The 21,475-nt window shown below is 33.4% G+C and overlaps 2 protein-coding genes across 4 annotated transcripts; both read right to left on the bottom strand.

Moving 5' to 3' along the window:
• Nucleotides 1-3,151: 3,151 nt before the first annotated feature.
• Nucleotides 3,152-15,988, bottom strand: LOC105108866 (probable LRR receptor-like serine/threonine-protein kinase At5g37450). Its single transcript, XM_011003345.1, has 22 exons — nucleotides 15,684-15,988; nucleotides 15,471-15,570; nucleotides 15,207-15,354; nucleotides 15,038-15,109; nucleotides 14,851-14,922; nucleotides 10,973-11,116; nucleotides 10,822-10,893; nucleotides 10,606-10,677; nucleotides 10,131-10,205; nucleotides 9,823-9,891; nucleotides 9,407-9,456; nucleotides 9,337-9,355; nucleotides 8,731-8,802; nucleotides 8,491-8,577; nucleotides 8,224-8,292; nucleotides 6,829-7,343; nucleotides 6,407-6,565; nucleotides 6,039-6,322; nucleotides 5,709-5,760; nucleotides 4,963-5,210; nucleotides 4,354-4,488; nucleotides 3,152-3,744 (listed from the first exon to the last, which is right to left on the bottom strand). The coding sequence occupies exons 2-22, from the start codon at nucleotides 15,568-15,570 to the stop codon at nucleotides 3,406-3,408; spliced, it is 2,853 nt and encodes a 950-aa protein (XP_011001647.1). The 5' UTR covers nucleotides 15,684-15,988; the 3' UTR covers nucleotides 3,152-3,405.
• A 1,127-nt stretch (nucleotides 15,989-17,115) lies between these two features.
• Nucleotides 17,116-20,641, bottom strand: NSI (nuclear shuttle interacting). Of its 3 annotated transcripts, none has more exons than XM_011003347.1 (8): nucleotides 20,459-20,641; nucleotides 20,289-20,359; nucleotides 20,172-20,202; nucleotides 19,621-19,804; nucleotides 19,046-19,145; nucleotides 18,815-18,915; nucleotides 17,971-18,064; nucleotides 17,116-17,560 (listed from the first exon to the last, which is right to left on the bottom strand). In XM_011003347.1, exons 1-8 carry the CDS (start codon nucleotides 20,491-20,493, stop codon nucleotides 17,481-17,483), a joined length of 696 nt encoding a protein of 231 aa, XP_011001649.1. In that variant the 5' UTR covers nucleotides 20,494-20,641; the 3' UTR covers nucleotides 17,116-17,480. The 3 variants fall into 3 exon arrangements, with proteins under 3 accessions (XP_011001649.1, XP_011001650.1, XP_011001648.1); XM_011003348.1 differs by having other exon boundaries at nucleotides 19,891-20,202; XM_011003346.1 differs by having other exon boundaries at nucleotides 20,142-20,202; nucleotides 20,459-20,640.
• Between the last annotated feature and the right edge of the window lie 834 nt (nucleotides 20,642-21,475).

Here is a 21,475-nt window from a genome sequence, read left to right on the forward strand (position 1 = left end):
TTGACTTTTTTCATTTTAGTTACATAATAAAATTGCCACACTGCCCTTGAATTAGAATTGTGTTTGACTTGGGTCAATAGGTGTTTTTATCTTTTTATTTTTTATTTTTTTATGTTATTAAAGTTGTTTAATATTTTTCATAAATACAATATTATTTAATTTGAAAAAGATAGTTGCATGTGTCTTCTCCTATGATATGATGATATGTGAAATACGCGTACAATGCTGCTCGATAACCAAACTTTGATTTCTATGATGATATTTTTATCCTCATGACGTCGCCTCCATTCCTATGCAATGCATGTGGAAAAAAAATATCACGATTTGAATCTCAAATTCATGATTGGTAATATAGGAGTAGTGTTATGGGATACCTTACTCACACTAAGCTCCAAAACATAAATATCATAAAACTAAAATATTTAAAATTAATGCAACATTTAATAATCTTTCAAATATTCCTTAAAACCAATAAAACAATTTATAATTCAAAATATTTATTACATTGAACAGAATCCAATCTTTGAAATAAAAATCTAAACTTTAATGAAAACAATGTAATAATAGAGCATCTAAAACATCAAATAAAAAAAAAAAAGTCTTACGAAAGCAAGTAAGACATACCAACAAATAAAATAATGGGAAAAAGTCTTACGAAAGCAAGTAAGACATACCAACAAATAAAATAATGGGAACTCTTAATTAAAGATCAATCTTCTAATAAAAGCTAAAAACCTAAAATAATATTAAAATAGAGGGGTGAGATTAATCAATTCAGTGAGAGAATAACATTTAAACACATACACTTATATATATATATATAAAAGTGTGTGTGGGGGGGGGGGGGGGGGGGTAATGAAATGTATATTAGATATATGTTGATTTATTTTCTAAGTATTCATTCATTCTTGATTTCACACTAGCATTTTATTGAATTAAATTATATTTAATATGACATTCATTTGCTTTGATATTCATATAAGTATATGTAATGTCTTGAAATCAAAATACTTGTCGGTAACTTCATGCTAACAAAAAGTAGTTAATTTATATATAGTATTTTGTATATCTAGCTAGTAAAAAGGACATAAGTATGTGACGACTAATCTTCCTATAGTGATCGAAGCCACAAACTTCATATGTTATCAAAACCTTAAGGTTTTATCTATTATATTAGTCAATGGTTTTGTCTGATATTTTACATGTATTTTATTACCATATATTATTATGCTTAATGTGTGTGTATATGTGTGTGTGTGTGTTCAAGAAGTTACTAATTGTACTCATCCTATAATCAACATATATATATTATTTATATTATATGCATATTAAAAATTATCTCACTCAAAAAATAAAGATAAACAGATATAGAACTGAAAACTATTAATAAGCACTAGGAGAAATGTAAACAAAATCTATAATGGATATGAAAAAAACTAAAAAACAACTTGAAGTAGATAACATAGAAGGCTATAACTCTAAGATTTGAGACCAAAACATAAATATAAAGCTAAAATAGATCCACCTAATCATTTTAAACATATCTCAAGGTAATTGAATTTATTAGAACCAATCAAACCCTACTACTTGGTCAACCAGTTAACCACCACCATAAGCCAACTGGTTAGTCGATTCATACTAACCAGCCAACTAGCACCATTAAGCCAACTGGTTGGCTGAAATTGATCGGTTGATCAAGATTCTATAATCTTAATTTGCTAATCTTTTAAAATTCTACATATTCTTAAAAACTAAAAATTCCAAACTTCATATAAAACGATTTTAGGCCAAACTAATACTAAAATATTAATTAAACCTCTTAAATCATCAATATATTAAAACTCATAAAAGTCCTAAAACACTTTTTTAATCCACTAAATATCAAATCCCCGATAAAAAACAACAGAAAACAAAGTCGTGATACTTTCTTTTGTAACCCTTCTTAAAACTCAAAAACTTAAGTTTAAATAGAGTTAAATTCCTTGTTATTTTTAGAGAACAAATTCTTCCATGAACCTTTTCTTTAAATATATAGGTTGGGTTGGGTTCTTAGGTTGTTCTTAGGCTTAGATTCTAATGGGTCATGACATAAGTCTTAAAAAAAAATATGTTGGGTTTTGCATCGGTAACTTTTTTTTTTCTCATCCTTCTCTCCTCTCTCCTATTTGGTTCTAGAGCCAAATCATACATATTTTCAAAGCAACTTTTCAATTTATTTATTTTTTTTAATTTGATCCATGTTTTTTTAATTGTTATTTATTTTATTTTAGATTATCCATGGAATTGGAATTCTTTTTTAAATTTAATCCTCCTTTGGTTTTCTTACCTTTCAAATCTGATCCCCATTTTTTTGATTTTATTTTTTTATTTTTAATTGTTCTCTTAATTAAATTATATTTTCAATTGCATCTCTCAATATTTTATATCATTCTCTTAATTCAATTGTTTTTTCAATTGCATCCCGCAATATTTTAGTTTAGTTTATTTCTGTTAAATTTGATTTTTATTCTTTTAATTGTTATTTGTTTTGTTTTAATTTTTTTATTGGAACTTTAATTTTTTATTTCATCCTTCATCATTTTATTGATTGGGATTTTGTTAATCTTTCAGGTCATGGGTTTGAAAGATTTGAGTGGATTGAGTTGGATTTTTTTTTCATATTCTTTTTTACAATTGATTTTTTTATACTGTTTTTCAATAAAATTATCTCGATCTCATATGTTAGGTTACGGGTTTCACGTATTAGTCCAACCTTGCTCGGGGCAATATTTTTTAAAAAAAAAACTTATTTGTTGTTGCCATTATCATCTAATTTTTTTTATTATATTATCAAATTAATCAAGATTATTAAATTTCTCTTATTCTTAAAAAAAAAACAGCATTTTCCTGAATTTTGTTTTACTGAAAATAAATTTAGTCTAGCCCACTAGGATGCGTAGTACACCACTTAGTGGTTGTGATAGCTAGTAATCATTAAAAAAAAAATTCTCGGAACTATTAACACAAATTACATTATTTGGTTTTGGCATTTCAAATTGGATATGTATGATAATGAACTTGCTCTTTCATTCATCAACCAAGTGATTCAGTTGTTCATAGACTGATCGGTTCTTTCCCTTCTTGTGTGTGTGGAAAACAGAAATCTGGCATCTTTGTATTCATGTCCCACATCAAAGAAAGCATATGATACATTAAAAAAAAAAAAAACTAATTGAGATGCCTTATACGTTTACATTTTGTAGCTAATTGGTGTAAAATGGAAAGTTTTGTTCGGTTCAATACTTGCGAAGTTATGTAATTTATGGCAGTAAACTCCATTTTGAGACACACATGTCGAGCACCAGATGAATAGACTCACCAGAATATACACAGATACATGGGGACTTCCCGTTTTCACATAATCAATCAGCGAGGCCTGATAACGGGAAATACACCACTGACTAGATCACTTCCAAGGAAACCGGAGGAGGCAGTAGGTTTGCCTGTAGTAAAGAGAGCTGGCGAATCCGCCCCTGACATTCCAGATGTCTCAAGCTCTGATGAAATGGGGCCAGATTCTTGCAGCATAGAGGATATATTCTCCAACTCGCGAACCACTTCCAACATTGATTGTCGTTGAGCAGGCTCATCATGACAGCACTTTAGGGCCAATGCCATGAATTTCTTGACACAATCGGAGGGATAAGGACCCATTTTTTGGTCTACGATGGAGAACATTATCCCAGATTGACATGCTGCGTTAATCTGTCGTTGACAAATAGAAGAGGCAACAACATTAGATTCTGATAAAGAAGGGTGCAACTTCAGCATGGGAATCCTCTCTGCATGTTTTTAGTGTCCTATCAAAAACACTTTGTTTGTGCTCCACTGCAAACTTCTAGTTCTATGGTGCAAACAAGGAATAAACCTGAAGTAGTTAAGGAAATTGGTTGTATGTTTAAGGTATCATATCATAGCATGATTGATAATCTACCCTATGATGTTGGTGATTGAGCATAAGAAAACTATTTTAGCTGAGAAATAGACGCAAAGATCTTCATCCGAGTCTAAAATTAACAGTAATGTCCAGATAGTTCCAATTTTTTATAAGACTATACAGGGGAACTGGCAAACACAATTGAATTATTGAAAGAATCCCAGGTTATAGTGTGAAAATAACTCTGAAGCTTCTACAGTTACTGATAGAAACAGATTTAATGCCGGTCAGAGGTTCATGCAACAAGAATTGATAAATACTACAATGTTGATATCCACTATTAATCCTGCTCAATTTTATCCTGAATGAAATTTGCACAGTTGAAAAACAATAAGCAGTTGTTTAAGTTATGGTATTTATGATGAACCATTAAGTACCTCTCGAACGATATATTTTCCATGAGATATAGGCTCCATCCCTGTCAAGAGTTCAAGAAATACTACTCCAAGGCTATAAACATCACTCTTGTCTGTCAACTTGTTGGTCAGAAAATATTCTGGATCGAGGTATCCCTGCATGGAGTTCAGGTTCAAGTGAGTTCAGTGCATTCCCACGTCAGATAAATATATCATGTAGAAGAAAGATCTGATTGCTACCCAAACTTGCTTTTTACCAAAAGGTTGGGTATATTGCTAGGAAAAGGTACCCTTTGGAGAAGAGGCCATTGGTTAACTATTCAAATTTTTATGTAACTTTCATAACATGGATTTGATTTCACAAGATTGATGTACCAATGCTGAAAGGGACATGTTATATCATGATATTAGACTAAGCTTCAGTCATTACCTCGTCATTATAGAAATTTCCAAGACACTGGGACATTGTAAAGTATAAAATGTGTGATTTCTTGTACACTGAAAAAATGCGTTATAGTGATGATCTTAAATGTCTATAGTATTGAAATTACAGGTAAAGGTTATAACATCCTCTGAAGAGAGTTTCATAATCCACAACTCAAATTGATCATGTTATAGAATGCTACATACCGGTGTGCCTTTCACAATTGTGGATATATGAGACGCACCGCCTTCGCAATCTTGTACTGGTGCAAGCTTCGAAATTCCGAAATCTGAAACTTTTGCAGTAAACTTGAAGTCCAGTAATATGTTGTTTGCTTTGATATCTCGATGGATGATAGGTGGCTCAGCTTCAGTATGAAGGTAGAGTATACCCTTGGCTGAACCCAATGCAATATTCATCCTCATAGAAAAACTTGCAGGTCTTTTGAATTTACCTGTCATATCACACATCAACAATGTCAAATATGATTATATACAAGAAGAAATAATCGAGCTTCTACACCATGGATTTTGTCCCCCCCACCCCCTCCTTTTTAAAACAAACAAAGATGATGACATAGCAGAAGAACAATTATTAATTATGGTCCTGGAGCCCTTCCTATGATCTGCCTCGATGGCTGAAATCTAAGATGAGAATCATGTTACGCCCCTAAAGTGACATCTAGCTAGCAACTTCGAAGCCTTATTTAGTGCTCATCCTCCTCCTGCTAATGCTATAGCTGACACTGCTTCCTATTCTCTTTCAAATTTTTTGATTTCCTTGTGTAGATAAATGACTAATTAGAAGAGAATGAAGGGAAAAAATCAGAAAAGAAAATGAGGCTTCAGTATAATCTTCTGCATACAAATCCACAAAATTTTCTTGAAAATGTTTGGAAAAAGAAAACAAGAAGAAGAATCTAATCCCAAGTCACACAATACAAAATGTTTACCAGAGAGGAGGTGTCCAACAGAACCATTAGGCATGAATTCATACACTAGCATCTGCGACATACACAAAACACAAGATGATAAGTTGTTGATTTTGAAGTAGATGATGGGCATTATGGCACTCAATTTTGACAAGATACTGCCAGAATTTTCGAAAGAAACGAAGAGAAAGCACAAAGGGCCTAGAACGAAATTTTTAACGCATGCTGATTAGGATGTTTACAACAGCATTCAACTGTTGGGAAGCTAAAATGACTCTCAGTCGGAAGCTGTTATCTCAATATCATATCACAAGAAGTCATAGATGACAGATATTGTTACCCACAACGTACCTGTTCGCCTTGTTCAACACAATACCCAACCAATGGCACCAAGTTGCGATGATGCAAGCGTGACAAGAGTTCAATTTCGGTGAAGAACTCTTTCTGACCCTGCAAAGATCCTTCATGTGCACGCTTGATGGCCACTATTGTACCATCAGCTAAAACTCCTTTATACACCTTTCCATAGCCTCCTTGCCCAACTTGCATAGAGTTATGAAAACCATTTGTTGCCGTTTCAAGTACTAGAAAACTGAACTCTCTCACACTTTCAGTTTTAAATGGAAGTTTTTGAGCTGCATGGAAAAAAAAATAGCATCAATACTTTTTGATGGAGACAAGTTGGGGGGAGCAAATGTCATAACGAGATAATGGCTTACTTGACTTTTTCTTGAAAACTTGACGATAGAATCTCTTGTGCTTTTTATAGAAAATGAATGCAATGACCAAAGATAGAGCAACTATGAGGAAAATGGATCCTAACACAATTCCAATAAGGGCACCTCTGCTCATTCCTGATTTCGGAACCTTGAGAATCACTGACATTTTCAAAACAATGAAAGCAGTAAGTTCGCTGTATATGATTTGTCATGAAAGAAAAAGCCCCACACCTCCCCCGGTATTTCTTGGGCCATGCATTTGATCAAATAACGAACTAGTTTGTAGAATAGAAATGGAGGAAGATGCAACAATTCTAGTCACTAGACTCACTACTAATAACTTACTGCAGTTTCACTTTATCATACAATGTAGATACAAAATTGATGTTTGAATTGAAAAACATGTAGCTCCAGAGACATACCATTTTTGTAAGGTCCAAGGAGCGTGAAATTAAGTAGATCATACGGGCCAAAGGTTTCATCGCCGGGAATGGAAAATGTAGCAAACTCGTCCATGAGCTGTAGAATCTCGCTTTTGTTGAATGTATAAGTATCATTACTAAATGAAGGAAAGATTTTCAAATACATCCTCAGCCGGGGACCTTCTTCCCACATGAATGAGTCAATCACGAGTTGGTAAGGGTTCATGCCAAGATAGTCGGTTATCCAAAGCTCAAATGGGAATTTATATGGTTGAAAATCTGATATGCTGGGACTTCTCAAGCGTAATCCAATGCCTAGTGGTGCAGCACAGAAGCAGGGAGCAGGAGATTCTGGGACGTATTCAAAATTATCACTGAAGGGACAAGATTGAGTTTTGCAGCCTTCAGGGAACTCATTTGAGCTTCCAGGAGCCTCAGTATCTCCAGTTGGGACTCCACAAAACGGGAGTATGTTTAGCTCATTTGCTCTTTGACAGACAGGATTGCCTTGAAGCCTAGATATCCAGTTATTAAAACTCTTAAAACTATTTGCTACACTAAATTTAGATCAACATTATTTCCAGTATTATATATGCAAGAAACTCTCTCGGAACACTTCACAACGGTAACTGAAGTCATTGTAGCAACATAGTCTAGTGAAAGAAATATTAAAACTAAATTCTAAAAGCATGTGATTCAGGGATACTAAAATAAATATAATTTGTACGTGACTGACTATATTATATATAGAAATTATATAACTTGATTAAGTAGGAAGAAAAAAAAATTACATGATTACTATGAGAATGGGGGCTGGGAAAAGGGGAAGGCAAAGGGAAAGTTATTCATGCACATAACAGCAGGCACAGTGCAGAAATGATGATTCTATATATTAGAGAAGGTAACAAGCAAGAATTTGCATGTTTCAGCAATGCAAAACATCATATAATTTCTGAAATCCAAATCTAATTTCAAAAAATCCAAGGCATGAAACTTACAATGTTATAACTAGTTTCTGCGGACTGGGTTCCTTGCACGATAATGATACAAGGTTTTGTACAAGATAGTTCAGCACAGTGCAACCACTAATTGTGAATGGAGTTATGTGATGAAACAACATGGTTCAATGAGTTGAAGCAGTGAGACAAGGAGGGACTGCTTGGGAGCTAAGGAAACATCTAATCATAATTGGCAAAAGGACTTAACAATCAAACGACCAAGACATGGTCTTTATCTCATTTAGATTAAATAAAATATTATCGAAAATAAAAACAAGGCTATGCATCAGAAATTAAAAACAAGCATAAAAGAGCCCGGATGCAGTGACATTATTAAGATTAAAAAGAAATGTATCTGCCAGAAAGTGAATATGTTATATAGTAAAACAAATCTCACTTGATGCTAACGTTTGCTGGAGGATTTATAATGCCTGAAATATTCGTAAGTGAATTGTTACGGAAATCCCTGCAAGTAATGCACAGTATAACAAGTTTAGGCGGAAGATACAGAAGGAGGATGGCCAAGAAGTTCACTGTGCCTGACTCAATTTACCCCTAAAACAATAGAAATTGATACAACGAAGGATATGACATGGCAATAATTAAGAAAAGATAGACTGAAAAATTCAGTCAGAAAAGGTTGCTTTCTGTAATTAAGCCTTACAAGGTAAGTTTTGCAAATGACCCAAGAGTCAAACTCTGCCAAATGTTAGTGGGAGCTTCACCACTCAAATTGTTGTTCGCAAGCAACCTGCAATAAAATATAATCTTAATTATAAACTGGTACCATCCATCAACTATAAAATCAAAGAGCTTCATAATATACGATTATTTTAACCACGCTAGCATAGTGTGTAGCAGTAAAATAACAGAAAGTGCACAAATAATTGCAGAGAGGTCTTACAGTTTTTGGAGATGAGGAAAGCCCGAGAAATTTGAAGGGATTGGTCCAGTGAGCATATTGTTGGATAAATTGCTGCAATATTAAAAAAACGTTGTGAATTACTTTGTCATGTCAGAAAGAACAAGGATCGCTATATTAACCGCAGCAGCGAGGATTTTGAATTTCACATGAATACTCGAATGAATGAATATATAATGTTATATACTATATAACAACATCATTCTAGAGTTGAAGACAAATCTGGTGGTTTGTTTCTGGTTTCACCACATGGGATTTGGATCATACCCACTTTCATCGTGTACAATCCCATTCATACATTGTGCGCTAGTCTCAAACCAGTTGAATTATCTTTTCTTTTGTTGCTATTTATTTTTTGAACTTCCACTGACGCTATTGTAAGATATGCAAATTGTAGCATTTCATTAAATGCTAATGTTCTTGTGGTTATGTTCTATTTCATAATTTTAGCAGCAAAACCTCTGCTGTTGATGCATACTAGCATTTATATAGTTTTGTATGCACGTCAACAAGCATAATACACAGTGTAGAGACAATTCGAGATGAAAAGCACCGGAGCTTCCACAAGTTTGGACTTCAGTAACTCACATAGTTGTGATATTATCAGTGACAGGGTCGGATTTTTGTCGAGATTTTCCGGTCCTCTGCGGCCTAACCAAAAGCTTATTTGTCGGTATGCTTCCGACTAGCTTATTTGAGCTTAGATCCCTGAAAAAAAAAAATATTAATAGACATCAGAAAAAAATCAACATTCTAAGACAGATCCTAGTTAATTTGAAAAAAAAAAAATATTAATAGACATCAGAAAAAAATCAACATTCTAAGACAGATCCTAGTTAATTTGAAAAAAAAAACATTATTTTAAGACAACTACTCTACCTAGTCATGAATATTTGCATATAAAGAATAACAACCAGTTCAAAAGGAGGGCAATTGCAGGTGGTTCATAGAATATGACTGTTACTGTCACCTATTAAATACAAGCACATGTAACGAGGAAAGCTACATGCTTGAAGAATTTGTAAGAAATAATGGTGGTTAAACGAAATACTCAAATTTTGCCTGAAGACTTACAAGTAGAGAAGGTGTGGTAAGCCACTCAGATCGGGAACAGATCCTTGCAAATTGCAGTTCCTAAGACTCCTGCAGAGCTCAATGTGAGAGTGTTAATTAAGAACCAGTTTTAGAGAATTGCAGTTCAACAAAGGCAAGCAAGATCATTTTCCTTAAAAAGGACATCAGAAATTAACAAAAAAAAGACTAAATGCAACTCTATTCATGTGTGACAGATCCCTATATGCTTTTTCACCATTGAGATAACATTTTTACAGCATGCTTTTTCATGAATGAAGTAAAAGGCTGAAGTATGGAGAAGAGCTTACAATTTCAACAGTTTAGACATGTTGCCATAAGACTCTGGGATCTCCGTTCCATTAAAGTTGTTGTTATCAAGTTGGCTGCAAAGATTTGGAGTCAGTCATCCTTCTACATTTAAAAGAACTGCACATTTTCGACTCATTTTCATAATCCATTCAAAGTGAAAAAACCCTTCAGAAAGAGGATCAGAAAACCAGAAATTAAAGCCTTTTAGAGAACCTATTGGCATGTTAACAGTATTAATACGTCCAAAGCCATTTCATTGTATTCAATGATAACATTACCAGAATTGCTTCTTCAGCCTATAAAATTGGAACTTTTTGTTTGATATGCCGTGGAAGCAAGACAGTAGTTTTAGGGCTATTACTGTCATGGTTCCGATGTATGTTTTTTCAGTATCTTCAGATTTACTGCTAAAGTGATATAGGAGAAAAAGTCGCTACTGTTGTAGGATAGATTATAGAATGAGATGGAACTTACAAAACCGTCAACTTTGGCATCTTTGAAAGCTCTGGTGGAAGATAGCCTGACAAGTTGTTATTATCCAACAGGCTGCAAACGTTGGCAACAGCAAGTGACAAAAAAAAAAAAAGAAACATGAACGCAAAATTAGGTTCATTTGCTTCGAACTGACAGTGACAGCTTCATGAAAAAACGCAATCAATTGAATTATATGCAGGTTGTAACGGAACTTACAAGTGTATGAGTTGAGGTAATGCCCCAAGTTCTGGCGGAATCTGACCACTGAATAAGTTGTTGTTCATATGACTGCAATTAGAAAACAATATCCATGAGAACATGCAAGAAGGGCCGGGAAGAGTTTGTCCCTGAAGAAGAAGCCACTTACAAGTGCTTGACAGTGCTCAAGTTTGCAAACGATCTGGGAAGTGGTCCTGATATTTGATTTAGGTCCAGCTGAAACTTGGCTAAGTTGGGGAGATTACCAAGCTCATCTGGCAAAGGACCTGATATTTGGTTTCCGCTCAAAAGCCTGCAAATACAGAATGGTATAGTAACTACATGCCATGCAATGATCCTTGTCTACATTACTCATACCCACAAGGATATCTCCTGCTTTCCAATTTCACAAAGCAGAAGCTTGACCAATCTTGGTCACCTGTTTTGGTAAGATGGATGTAATACCTAAGGCAAGAATGACCACCTATTTCTCTTTCACACTGTCTTAAACCTTTCCTCTCCCTCCCCTTCAAAAGAACCAAACAAAAAAAGAATGATTATTCTCCACCAAATTGCCCTCTATCTTCCTTCCTCCCAACCATAGAGTAATATGGAAAGTCTACTTCTTCAAGAATCAAACAACTAGCAAAGTGAAATTTGTTTCTTGGCACTTGATTTTGCAATTTACATAACGTGCAGCAACTATTACGGAGAACAATTATGCAGGAGTTTATGACCAGATTGGAGCATAATGTTGTTATTTTTCTATTTTAATTATTTGTTTTTTATTTATTTTAGAATTTTTTATTTAATTAGTATTTTACTATTTAGAAATCCTAATGCTAGATAAATTCTATTAATTAGATAAATTTTAAATAAAAATTATTTCCTATAAAGGATTTTAGTACTAATATAAATAGGTTTGTCTAGTTTATTTCATGGAGTTCAATACTGTTATTTAAATTCAATAAAAATACTAGAGAATTTTCTCTAGATTTCTCTGCAATTTGGTCTATAACCTAGAACTTGAGAACAATAGTTTTATTTTTGTTATGTGCCGCATCAGGTGGTATTAGAGTGAGTCAATATCCAGTTTAGTGGCGAACCGTGAAGAGAATCGGGAGCAATTGGTGGCAACCATCTTCATAACAGTGATCAGAGGATGCAAGCTATTTGAAACCAATTAGATCGTCATTCAGTAGTGATAGCAACTTTAGAGGAGCGAATGCAAAGTAGCTTTGGTGAAATCAATGTCAAATTTAATGACCTTGCAAACAGGCTTAAAATATTTGGATTGCGAGCAAACATGAACCTGGGAAGAAGAGAGGCATGCATCAGGGATGACACCCATGGCAAATTGTTATTAAACCATTTCATGCAAATCCTTATAGCTGGTATGATTATGGGTATTCATCTTATGAAGAAGATTTATTTGGTTGATGGGAAGTACAAATATGAATCACAAAAAGGAGGAAAACTTGCTTGGAGACTTATCTTGAGGTTGACCTTACCTTAAACTTATTCCTAAAATTCCATCTAGATAATCATTTGTCAATATGAAGGGTGTTGGTGAAGATAGACTTGATAAAGGTCATGGGACCTTGTCATATCAAGACAAATAACCACGACCCAAGAGATAGAAATCGATCAATGTGATTGAATGCCAATATGACCAAGAACTTTTTTATGACAAGTATGTTCAATGCAAACTTAATGGAGATGATGAAGAAGATTTATACGATGAAGATCTTGCAAACAAGGATATGGAGAACCTGATAATTTCTAACAAGTCTTGTAGAGATATTATGGAAGATTATTTTGGGTTTGGATTTCATTTAAGTACAACAGTTGAAGTATTAGAGAGAATAGATGATGATGTCCTTAAATTATCTATTAAAAATTGAACTCTTCCACTTCATAAAACAAATTCTTTGAGTACAATATTGTAGCTAATTTATTCATGAAGTAGAATGTCTTTAACCTATGAGCTTCAATTTTTAATTTATGGTGCGTGTATAATAAGTAACAATTCATATGTGATGTTATACTTTATATTTTTATGAAGTCCACTTATAGTTCCTTCCTATATTTTTCTACTTTAAACTCGAGTTCATTAATTGCTGAAGAAATGGATGATTCAAGAGAGTTTAAAACCATGTGTTGTCCTTGCTTTATTGACACCGAAGAAGGATGGCAGTTGGCGTATATATATTGATAATTGCACCATCAATAAAATCATTATAGGATATAGGTTTTCAATTCCACGATTAGATGACATGCTAGATTAGTTGTGAGATGTAACAATACTTTTAAATATTGACTTGAGGAAGGAGTACTTTTAAAATAATATTTGACCAAGAGATGAGTGGAAAATAACTTTAAAGATAAAATATAGGTTGTATGAGTAGTTAGTCATGATTATCAAGTTAACAAATACACTAAGCACATTCATGATGATGATTAATCAGGTTTTGTTTAGTTATAATGAAACAAATCATATTGAGCACTTAAGAAATGTTATAAAAGTGTTGTTAAAAAATAAGTTGTATGTGAATTTGAAGAAGTGAGTTTCATAACCAACAAGTTGTTATTCTTTGATTTTGTAATAGAAACTAATAGAGTCAAAGTTGACACGAAAAAAGTAAAGGCAATTTGTCATTGGCCTATGCCAAAAACAGTTAGTGATGTGTGAAGTTTTCATAGCTTGGCTATAGGAAATTTATTTAGAATTTCAGTAATATTATGGCACCAATCACTGAATGTTTAAAGAAGAGGAAGTTTAAATGGGCTCGTAGAGGAAGAAATAAAACAGTGTTAGTTTTAGAGGATAAGTATTATTGGTCTCAACTCAAGCATGATGCAAACAATTTTGTTCAATGTCATTTTACATGTTAAACAGCTAAGGGGCAATCACAAAACACTGATTTATATATGCTTCAACCTATACATGAACATATTTAGAAAGATGTTTCCATAAATTTTATGTTAGGCCTATCATAAATTCAGTGCGGAATTGATTTTGTTTTTGTTGTGGATAGATGTTCAAAAATGACATATTTTATACTTTTTAAGAAGACTACAGATGCAATCAATATGGCTAGGCTATTTTTTAGAGAGATAGTGATGTTCCATGGTGTTCCAAAACTCATCACATTTGATAGAGATATTAGGTTTCTTAGTTATTTTTTTGACTAACTTTATGAAAGATGTTTAATTCCTCTTTGAAGTTTAGTAGAACTGCTCATCCACAAATTGATGGCCAAACAGAATCTCTAAACAGAACTTTAAGCAATATGATTCATAGCATTGGTGGAGAGAAGCCTAAACAGTGGGAAATTGCGTTGGCTCATGCAGAACTTGCTTACAACAGTTTCAAGCATAGCGCTACTTATAAGACATTATTTTGTATTATGTACATGAAGCCTTCAAATCATGAACTCAATCTACACTCACTATCTAAAGCTACTAGATTTAGCAAGTCAATAGACAATTTAGTTGAATAGGTGACAGGTGCGCATCTGAAGGTCGGGAGAAAACAAGAAGTTGCTGCCAAAATTAAATAAGCATGCAGCAAACAAGCATAGACAAGGTAAACTGTTTGAAAAAGGAGACATGTCCATGGTTTTCTTGTTCAAGTAGAGGTTTCTAGTAGACACCTATAATAAACTAAAGATGAAGAAGTTAAACTATTTAAAAAAAGAGATTAAGGTTTCTAGCAGGCACCTATAATAAATTAAAGATGAAGAAATATGGTTCGTACTGAAAAAAATTAATGATAATACTTATATTTATTATTAATCTTCCATATAACATACATAAGCATATTATATTGTTGATTTTAATATTAATATAAATACAGATATCTAGTTTATTTTATAAAGATTAATATTATTATTTAGATTAAATAAAAATATTAGAGAATTTTTTCTAGATTTTTTTATAATTTGATCTGTAACCTGAGATTTTGAAAATCCTAGTTTTATTTTCGCTATAAGCTGCATCAAATTATACGTAGACAGTTTTGTAACTCGATATATTTCAACTTACAAAAGCTGCAAGGAAGTCATATTCCCTATCTCTTTTGGTATGCTACCACTTATATTGTTCCACATAAAATTCCTGCAAAAAAGAAGCAAATTCAAAAGGATTGAGAGTTTCAGTAACAAGGATGATGATTAAATAAAAGATGACCATTTGATATTAATTGATGGTGTGCTAATATGATCTGACTCACAATATTTTTACATATGTTAGAAGACCGAGTTGAGGAGCTAATTTTCCAGAGAGATTCAGATGTAGCATACGCCTGCCAGAACGAACATACATGATCTGATTGATCTGATCAACCTTAATCTATAAAGATAACAGCAAATTATAGATATGAAAGTATAAAATCAGCATACAATTCTCTGACGTGAAAATAACCATCATTTTTATCCCAGGTGCAGAGTACTCCTGTCCAGTTCGATGTACAAGGATCATTTTTTTTCCAGTCATTAAGATTGCCCTGTGTATCTTTGAGACTCCGACGGACTGCTTGCAAAACACTGACTGGAACACACAGGAAAGAATCATTCCACAGTGACAATAACAAAACCAAGGAACATAATCAGCCATGCACATGCTTGTAAGTGTGTCTGTTTATTCATGGATAAAGAGGAGAGAACCTTCCAATGGATGAGTCAGCTGCGCTGAAGAAAGCATAGCAAAGTAACATTGCAACAAAGCAATAATGACTCCAAATAGACAGAACCTTAGCCTCAACATCTGTCGAAATCAAAACCAATATGATCAGCGTGTAAGAAAGAAACACAGAGAAAGAAGCAAGTTGTCATGGTGGTAGTCAAGAGGCTGCCATGAAACAAATAAACGTAGCTTACTGTTATCAGAAAGACTACCAATTACTAAATGGTAAAGAAACTTCACCTTCATGCAGTGAAGGGATTGTGAGATAGATAATAAGAAGCAAGAAGAGAGCAGGCTAGAAGAGTGGTCGAGTCATTCTTACGTATAGAATTTGCAAAATAGTCAAGATGTTAGATAGCCATTAAAAAAAAGAAAATTATTGCTGATCAAGGCAACTCCCAAGCCACTGTAAGGCGCCAAACAACATAGCTGACCATTTTAATTTTCTATAATTATTGTTCTTTTCTCATTCATTTTCAATTAATTTCCCCCCTCTTCCACCTGAATAACACCCCCATCTATTCTTGAGCGGCTCAATTATAGGTTAATAAAGGTTGGGATAGTTTCCTGTTAAAAAAAAAAAAATGGTTAGGCCGCAGAGGACCGGAAAATCTCGACAAAAATCCGACCCTGTCACAATTGGTATCATCCCAAACCCCTTTGAACTTTCGAAAGGGACCTTTTTTTCCTTCTTTCTTTTTGATCTTTTATATTTACAAGCAATGAGATATCTACGAGTCCCTTTGAATGCCTCGAGACGACACTTGCATCGTTCATTTCTGGACAAGATGTTGCATGAATCACGGTTTGAAGCCATTGGTAAGATGGGCAAACCACGATATTATTGCTGGACATAATACAGTAGCTATCCCTTCTTCTATATTTTTATCCAAACTCCATATATTATGAATTGTGCACCTTTCTCCAACGGTAAGCCTTCTCCCTTTTCTAATATATTTCCGAGCAACTAAATCCTCCCGGCTGGGTTGCTTTAAACAATATGTGAAAGGAGACATCAAAAAATGTCGCCTCGCCATGCTAGTGGATAAATTTTAATCCCGTTTAACGGTGAAGTCAAAAGGACCACGTCAAATTCCTAAATAAATATAGTGGCATGGAAGAGATCATACATCAATGTAAACAACCGAAACTAAAATTTTATGAGAATTTGTACCGAGTCAGTGAAGTTCGGAAACAAGCCATCAGAGATGCTCACACCTATCATGGAGCGCTGACGACATCATTTACCAGATCAACAGTTTTACATTACATTATGCCAAGGCTTGAGTAGACTAATAGCATCTTTAGGAATATAATTATGATTATTTTTTAAAATACTTTTTATGTTTAAATATATCAAAATAATTTTTTTAAAAAAAATTATTTTTAAAATTAGAACATCAAAACAATCCAAAACACACAAAAAAAAAAGAAATTTCAGCAAAATTAAATTAAATTTTTTAACACCATGTTCCCAAACATTACCTAAAACTTTAAAGAGCAGGAATATGAAAGTCCAAAAATTATCAAATGAAAGAAATGGTCTTATGATTCGGTCCCTGTCTCTCGCCATGCAAGGGCATTTGTTTTGGAGTTGAATTTCTATGAAATCAACCACTTTATAGATAAGATAAATGTTGCTGTAATAAGACAATTTGATATGAGATCACTCAAATAGTGTTCTTTGACGGATTACAGTATCTGATAGTGAACGCCAAAACAATACAACAGCAAATTGGAGAAGTTGTCATCTTAAGCAAGGTAATAAAGTACAGGATGTAGGAATAAATCAACTGTTCTTGAACAGTGGAAAGTTAACCGCCTCATATTTCCATGACATACATGACAATCAATCGCGAAAGCTTCAAATTACAGTTACATGTGATGTGGTTACAAGTAGATTTCCTCTCTAAAGTCCTTTGTACCATTGCATCTTGCAAGATGAATCAGTTACATTCAAGCACAAAGAAGCCTGTCCTCACCCCAGTGAACTAGTACTTTGGGTACCAAAACATACCTTTAATGCCCTCAGGATCAGGTTCAAATCCCAAATTCCGATAGAACTCTACTACTGCAATGGCAATCAAATAAATCCATTTCAAATCCCACAATCAAAATTTATAACTCTGATCAAAAAAATTGATCCCAATCAAAAGAGAACATGGTTTTGAGGGTACTAATATTATAAGAGAAGCAAAGCTTAAACGAGTTCAATTGGACAGGATTGAATTAAATATGGAAACAAAGTGAGCAGTGCAAAATAAGAAACAATCTACATTCCCTCAATCAATCCTGGACCCTTTCTGGAAGACAAAATAATCAAATGTTTTGCAGTTGCACATGCAGGAAAATATGAGTCGCCAGCCCCACATCCAGGTGAGAGGCACCAACATCTAACTGTACCAGAAGATCTGACAGATTTTATGGTAGGAATGCAGTATAATGAACCAACAAAGCTTTTTACTGTACAGATTGCTATACCTTGACTATCTGCAAATAGCGTTATATTGCCAATGTCCCTTTGTAGAAGAGCTCTAATAATCTTTTCAACAAGTGTCTTACCAAGGCCTTGGCCCTGAATGAAATATAAAACAATTTTAAGAAGTGATGTTAGCTGGCATAGTATCAAAACCAATTATAAGAATCTCTTAATATCGGAATTGATAGGTACATGCACTTTTAGAAGATGAATAGTGAGCTCATTCAATTAGTACATGATTCCAAGTCCAAAATTGCTTTGTTTCCATGCTCTGAACTTAACCTTTTCAGAGCCATAAACCACAAACTTAACCTTTTCACGTCATAAACCACAAACTTAACCTTTTCATGTCATAAACCACGACAAAGAAAAAGAAAATCTGGAAAAATGCTGTAGCCACCATAATCTGAAGTCAGCTATGTCATACTTGCTATCCATTCCAAATGCCTGTCATTTTGTAGCCAAACCAAAGGATCACACTACGACTAGCAATCGGTAAGGCTTATTCTCTCCCCATTCTGCGACCAAAATATTTCCTAAGGTGACTATAAAGTCAACAATTCCTGCAGGACGCATCACTATCCCTAATATCATGTATCCCAAGAAAAAGGCAAGCAGAAAAGTAATAAAATCACTATTCCCGTAATCATGTATCCCAGGAAAAATGCAAGCAGAGAAGTATTAAAATTTCAAGGTTCATTCTCCTCATGCAGACAATTATGGAAGAAAATTGCACCAAGCATGCATCTATGGATTTATATTGTTGCATAACAGAAGATAGCATTTCTAATTCTCTGCATCAGCAAGTCAGCACAGTTATCTATTAAAAAATAACGTGAAGTATACCTGATAGCTAGGATCAACCAGAACATCCCAGATTGTAGCATTGAAGGCATGATCAGATGTAGCACGAGCCATGCCAATAAGCTTCTTTTGGTCATTCCCCTCTGTCAAATAACTTCTCCAAGTACACTAAGATGTTTACAAAATAATTTTAGATGTGGAAATAAGCGTAACTTCAACTTAACAAGATCAATTACATGAAATGGGATGTCTGACAATATATCTACTACGTACCCGATCCAGGTGATTTCCGTATAGAATGCAATGTGGCTACCATGTAGCTATTTTTTAAAGCTGCATCTAATTTTGACAGTGGCCTTCTAGGCCAGCCCACCTGTTAAGCAATGATTTTAGTTGTTTTATTGATTTTGGATTTCACAAGTATATAACACCATAAAAATGTTTTGCCACTAATTAGTTGGTGATCCTTCAAACTGGAAAGAAAGCATGCAGATTTCAAATGTGTGATGTGAGCAGCAATCAACCAATGATAGCTCATTGAATCGATTGTCCCAATCTTCCATTCATTCAAAGCTGGACTACTTCTGTTATTTTAAACCAATATGATAGCATCATTTTAGACTCTGGGTTTTCGCAAGTCAGAATCCAGATTCAAGAAAGACTCTTCTGGGTAAATTTATAAATTGTGTTAAAAGATCAGCTACAGACATTGCAGAGATAATCATTTTGTAGCAAAATCTCCTATCATCTTCGCCTCTTGACATTGGCCAGAATATGAGCCCGGTATTTGGTTTTTCATTGAGTTGAAGATAGCGACACAAAATGGCATCAACCAGAAACACAGTTACCTTATCACACAGGGTCTGCAGATCATAAATATCAACATCCCCACCAGAAGAGAATATTATTTGCTCAACCACTCCATCTTCCTCAGTCTTTTCCACAAGAACAAACTCTTCAGGCTGTAGTTCTTCCACTTCTTCGAGCGTAGAGGGTGATTCCACAACTTGCGTCGAATTATCCTTCAAGAACCTGCAATAAAACACAAAAATGAAAACATCCCCATTACATAAAACTAACTAGTGCGGTAGACAAATTATAGAAGCCCAAAAACTTACCCAACACACAATGCCCAGTAGCCTACAACCTCACAAGACACCATAAGCATTGAATCTTTTACTCTCCAAAACTTTCAATTAGCAATCATAAATTCACACAACAAGCACGTTTTCCTAATCAAAACATACAGGATTCCATACGGAATCAAAGTGAAATATATTCCCAGGATTGGTTTAGGACATAACACAATCACAATTAGATAGTGAAACAAGATAAATTAATTAATTAAAAATAAACCAATTCATGTTACCCAGATCTTATGGACTCCCAAAAGTTAGACCTGAGTCTCGAAACCTTAAGCTTTCTTCTCCCTAAAAAAAATATAAAATATTATCAATTCGAAATCATTTCAAAGCAGGATAAAAAGAGAAAAGTTAGGGCACAAGTAAGAACACACCTGTATTTGCAAGTCGGTAGTTGATATAATTGAATTGATGCTTAGATGGTTGAGCTGAAAATTTTGGCAATCTGCAAAATTTGAATTAATAGGGTTAGCTTCAAAAACCCTAATTTTTGAAGTGGAAATCAGCAGATGGTTTGAAAGGAAGATTTTTTTTAATTAGTTACATGGAGGGAGGCGCGACGACGTTTAGGGTTAGCATTTTTTTGGTCTTCTGCGTTGGGGAGAAGAGACAATTGCTTTGCAGGGGAGTGGAAGGTGTAGATGCTTTGCTGTGTGACTGTCACTGTGCTGTGGAGGGTAGACACTAGACAGACGATGACGGAGGATTATTTCAAATTTTGATTTTCTATTTGTGGCCCAGTGTTTTTAAGGTATTCCACAAGTTGCCTGATTTTGTTTCCCTTGGAATTTACAACCAGCAAATGGGCGACATTTACACCATTTAGACAGCGTGTGTATCATTATCCAGTGATCAAATTTAATTAGCTATTATCTTATTAAATATACAGTTATATCTTTTTTTATATGGTATGATATATATAGAAAAATAATAGTTAGATTGTTGAAGTGATTGATTACTTATGTTTTTTTAATAATTAAATGTATAATTATTATTTTTATTTGTTATTTTTTAATTTTAGTTTTTAATTTTTAAATTTTTTATTTCATCTTTATTCCTTTTATAAAAGTTTTTTTTAATTTTATTTTTCAATTATAATTTCTTATATGTTTTGTTTTTCATTTTAGTTTTTATTTTTTTATTTTTTTATTATTTTTATATTTTCAATCTTTCTAAATCCATCCCTATTTTTGGTTGGTGTTTCAAAATATATCCTTTTTATTTTGATTTTTAATTTTGATCATTTTCTTTTTTGTTTGAATTTTATTTATTTACAATTTAGCCTTTCAATTCTAATTTTTGTATATTATATTTTTCAATTTAGTCCTTTTATCTTTGATTTTTTATTTTTTTTCCCTTGGTTTTTTTTTTAAGTTCTTAAAGTTTTTAATTTTACTATTCAAATCAAATAATGGTTTTTTTTAACAGTAATAATATTTTTTTAAAATTCATTATTAATTATATTAATAATATTTATAAAATAAAAATAAAAATAGTTAATAGTAATAGTAATTGTGATTGTGATAGTAGTAACAGTAATAGTAATAATAATAATAATTAC

This window comes from Populus euphratica, unplaced genomic scaffold (assembly GCF_000495115.2).
Source record: "Populus euphratica unplaced genomic scaffold, PopEup_1.0 scaffold230.1, whole genome shotgun sequence".
NCBI lineage: Eukaryota > Viridiplantae > Streptophyta > Magnoliopsida > Malpighiales > Salicaceae > Populus > Populus euphratica.

Bases quoted from the DNA above. Each gene is read 5' to 3' on its own strand.
- NSI (XM_011003346.1), bottom strand. From the start codon at position 20,493: ATGCTAACCCTAAACGTCGTCGCGCCTCCCTCCAT. The intron at 20,360-20,458 runs GTAACTAATTAA...CAAATTTTGCAG, and splicing joins GTCGTCGCGCCTCCCTCCAT to ATTGCCAAAATTTTCAGCTC. The intron at 17,561-17,970 runs GTATAGCAATCT...TTGCCATTGCAG, and splicing joins GCTATTTGCAGATAGTCAAG to TAGTAGAGTTCTATCGGAAT.
- LOC105108866 (XM_011003345.1), bottom strand. From the start codon at position 15,570: ATGTTGAGGCTAAGGTTCTGTCTATTTGGAGTCATTATTGCTTTGTTG. The intron at 6,566-6,828 runs GTATGTCTCTGG...TGAAAATGTCAG, and splicing joins CCTTGGACCTTACAAAAATG to TGATTCTCAAGGTTCCGAAA. The intron at 4,489-4,962 runs GTATGTAGCATT...AACTCCATGCAG, and splicing joins CAATTGTGAAAGGCACACCG to GGATACCTCGATCCAGAATA.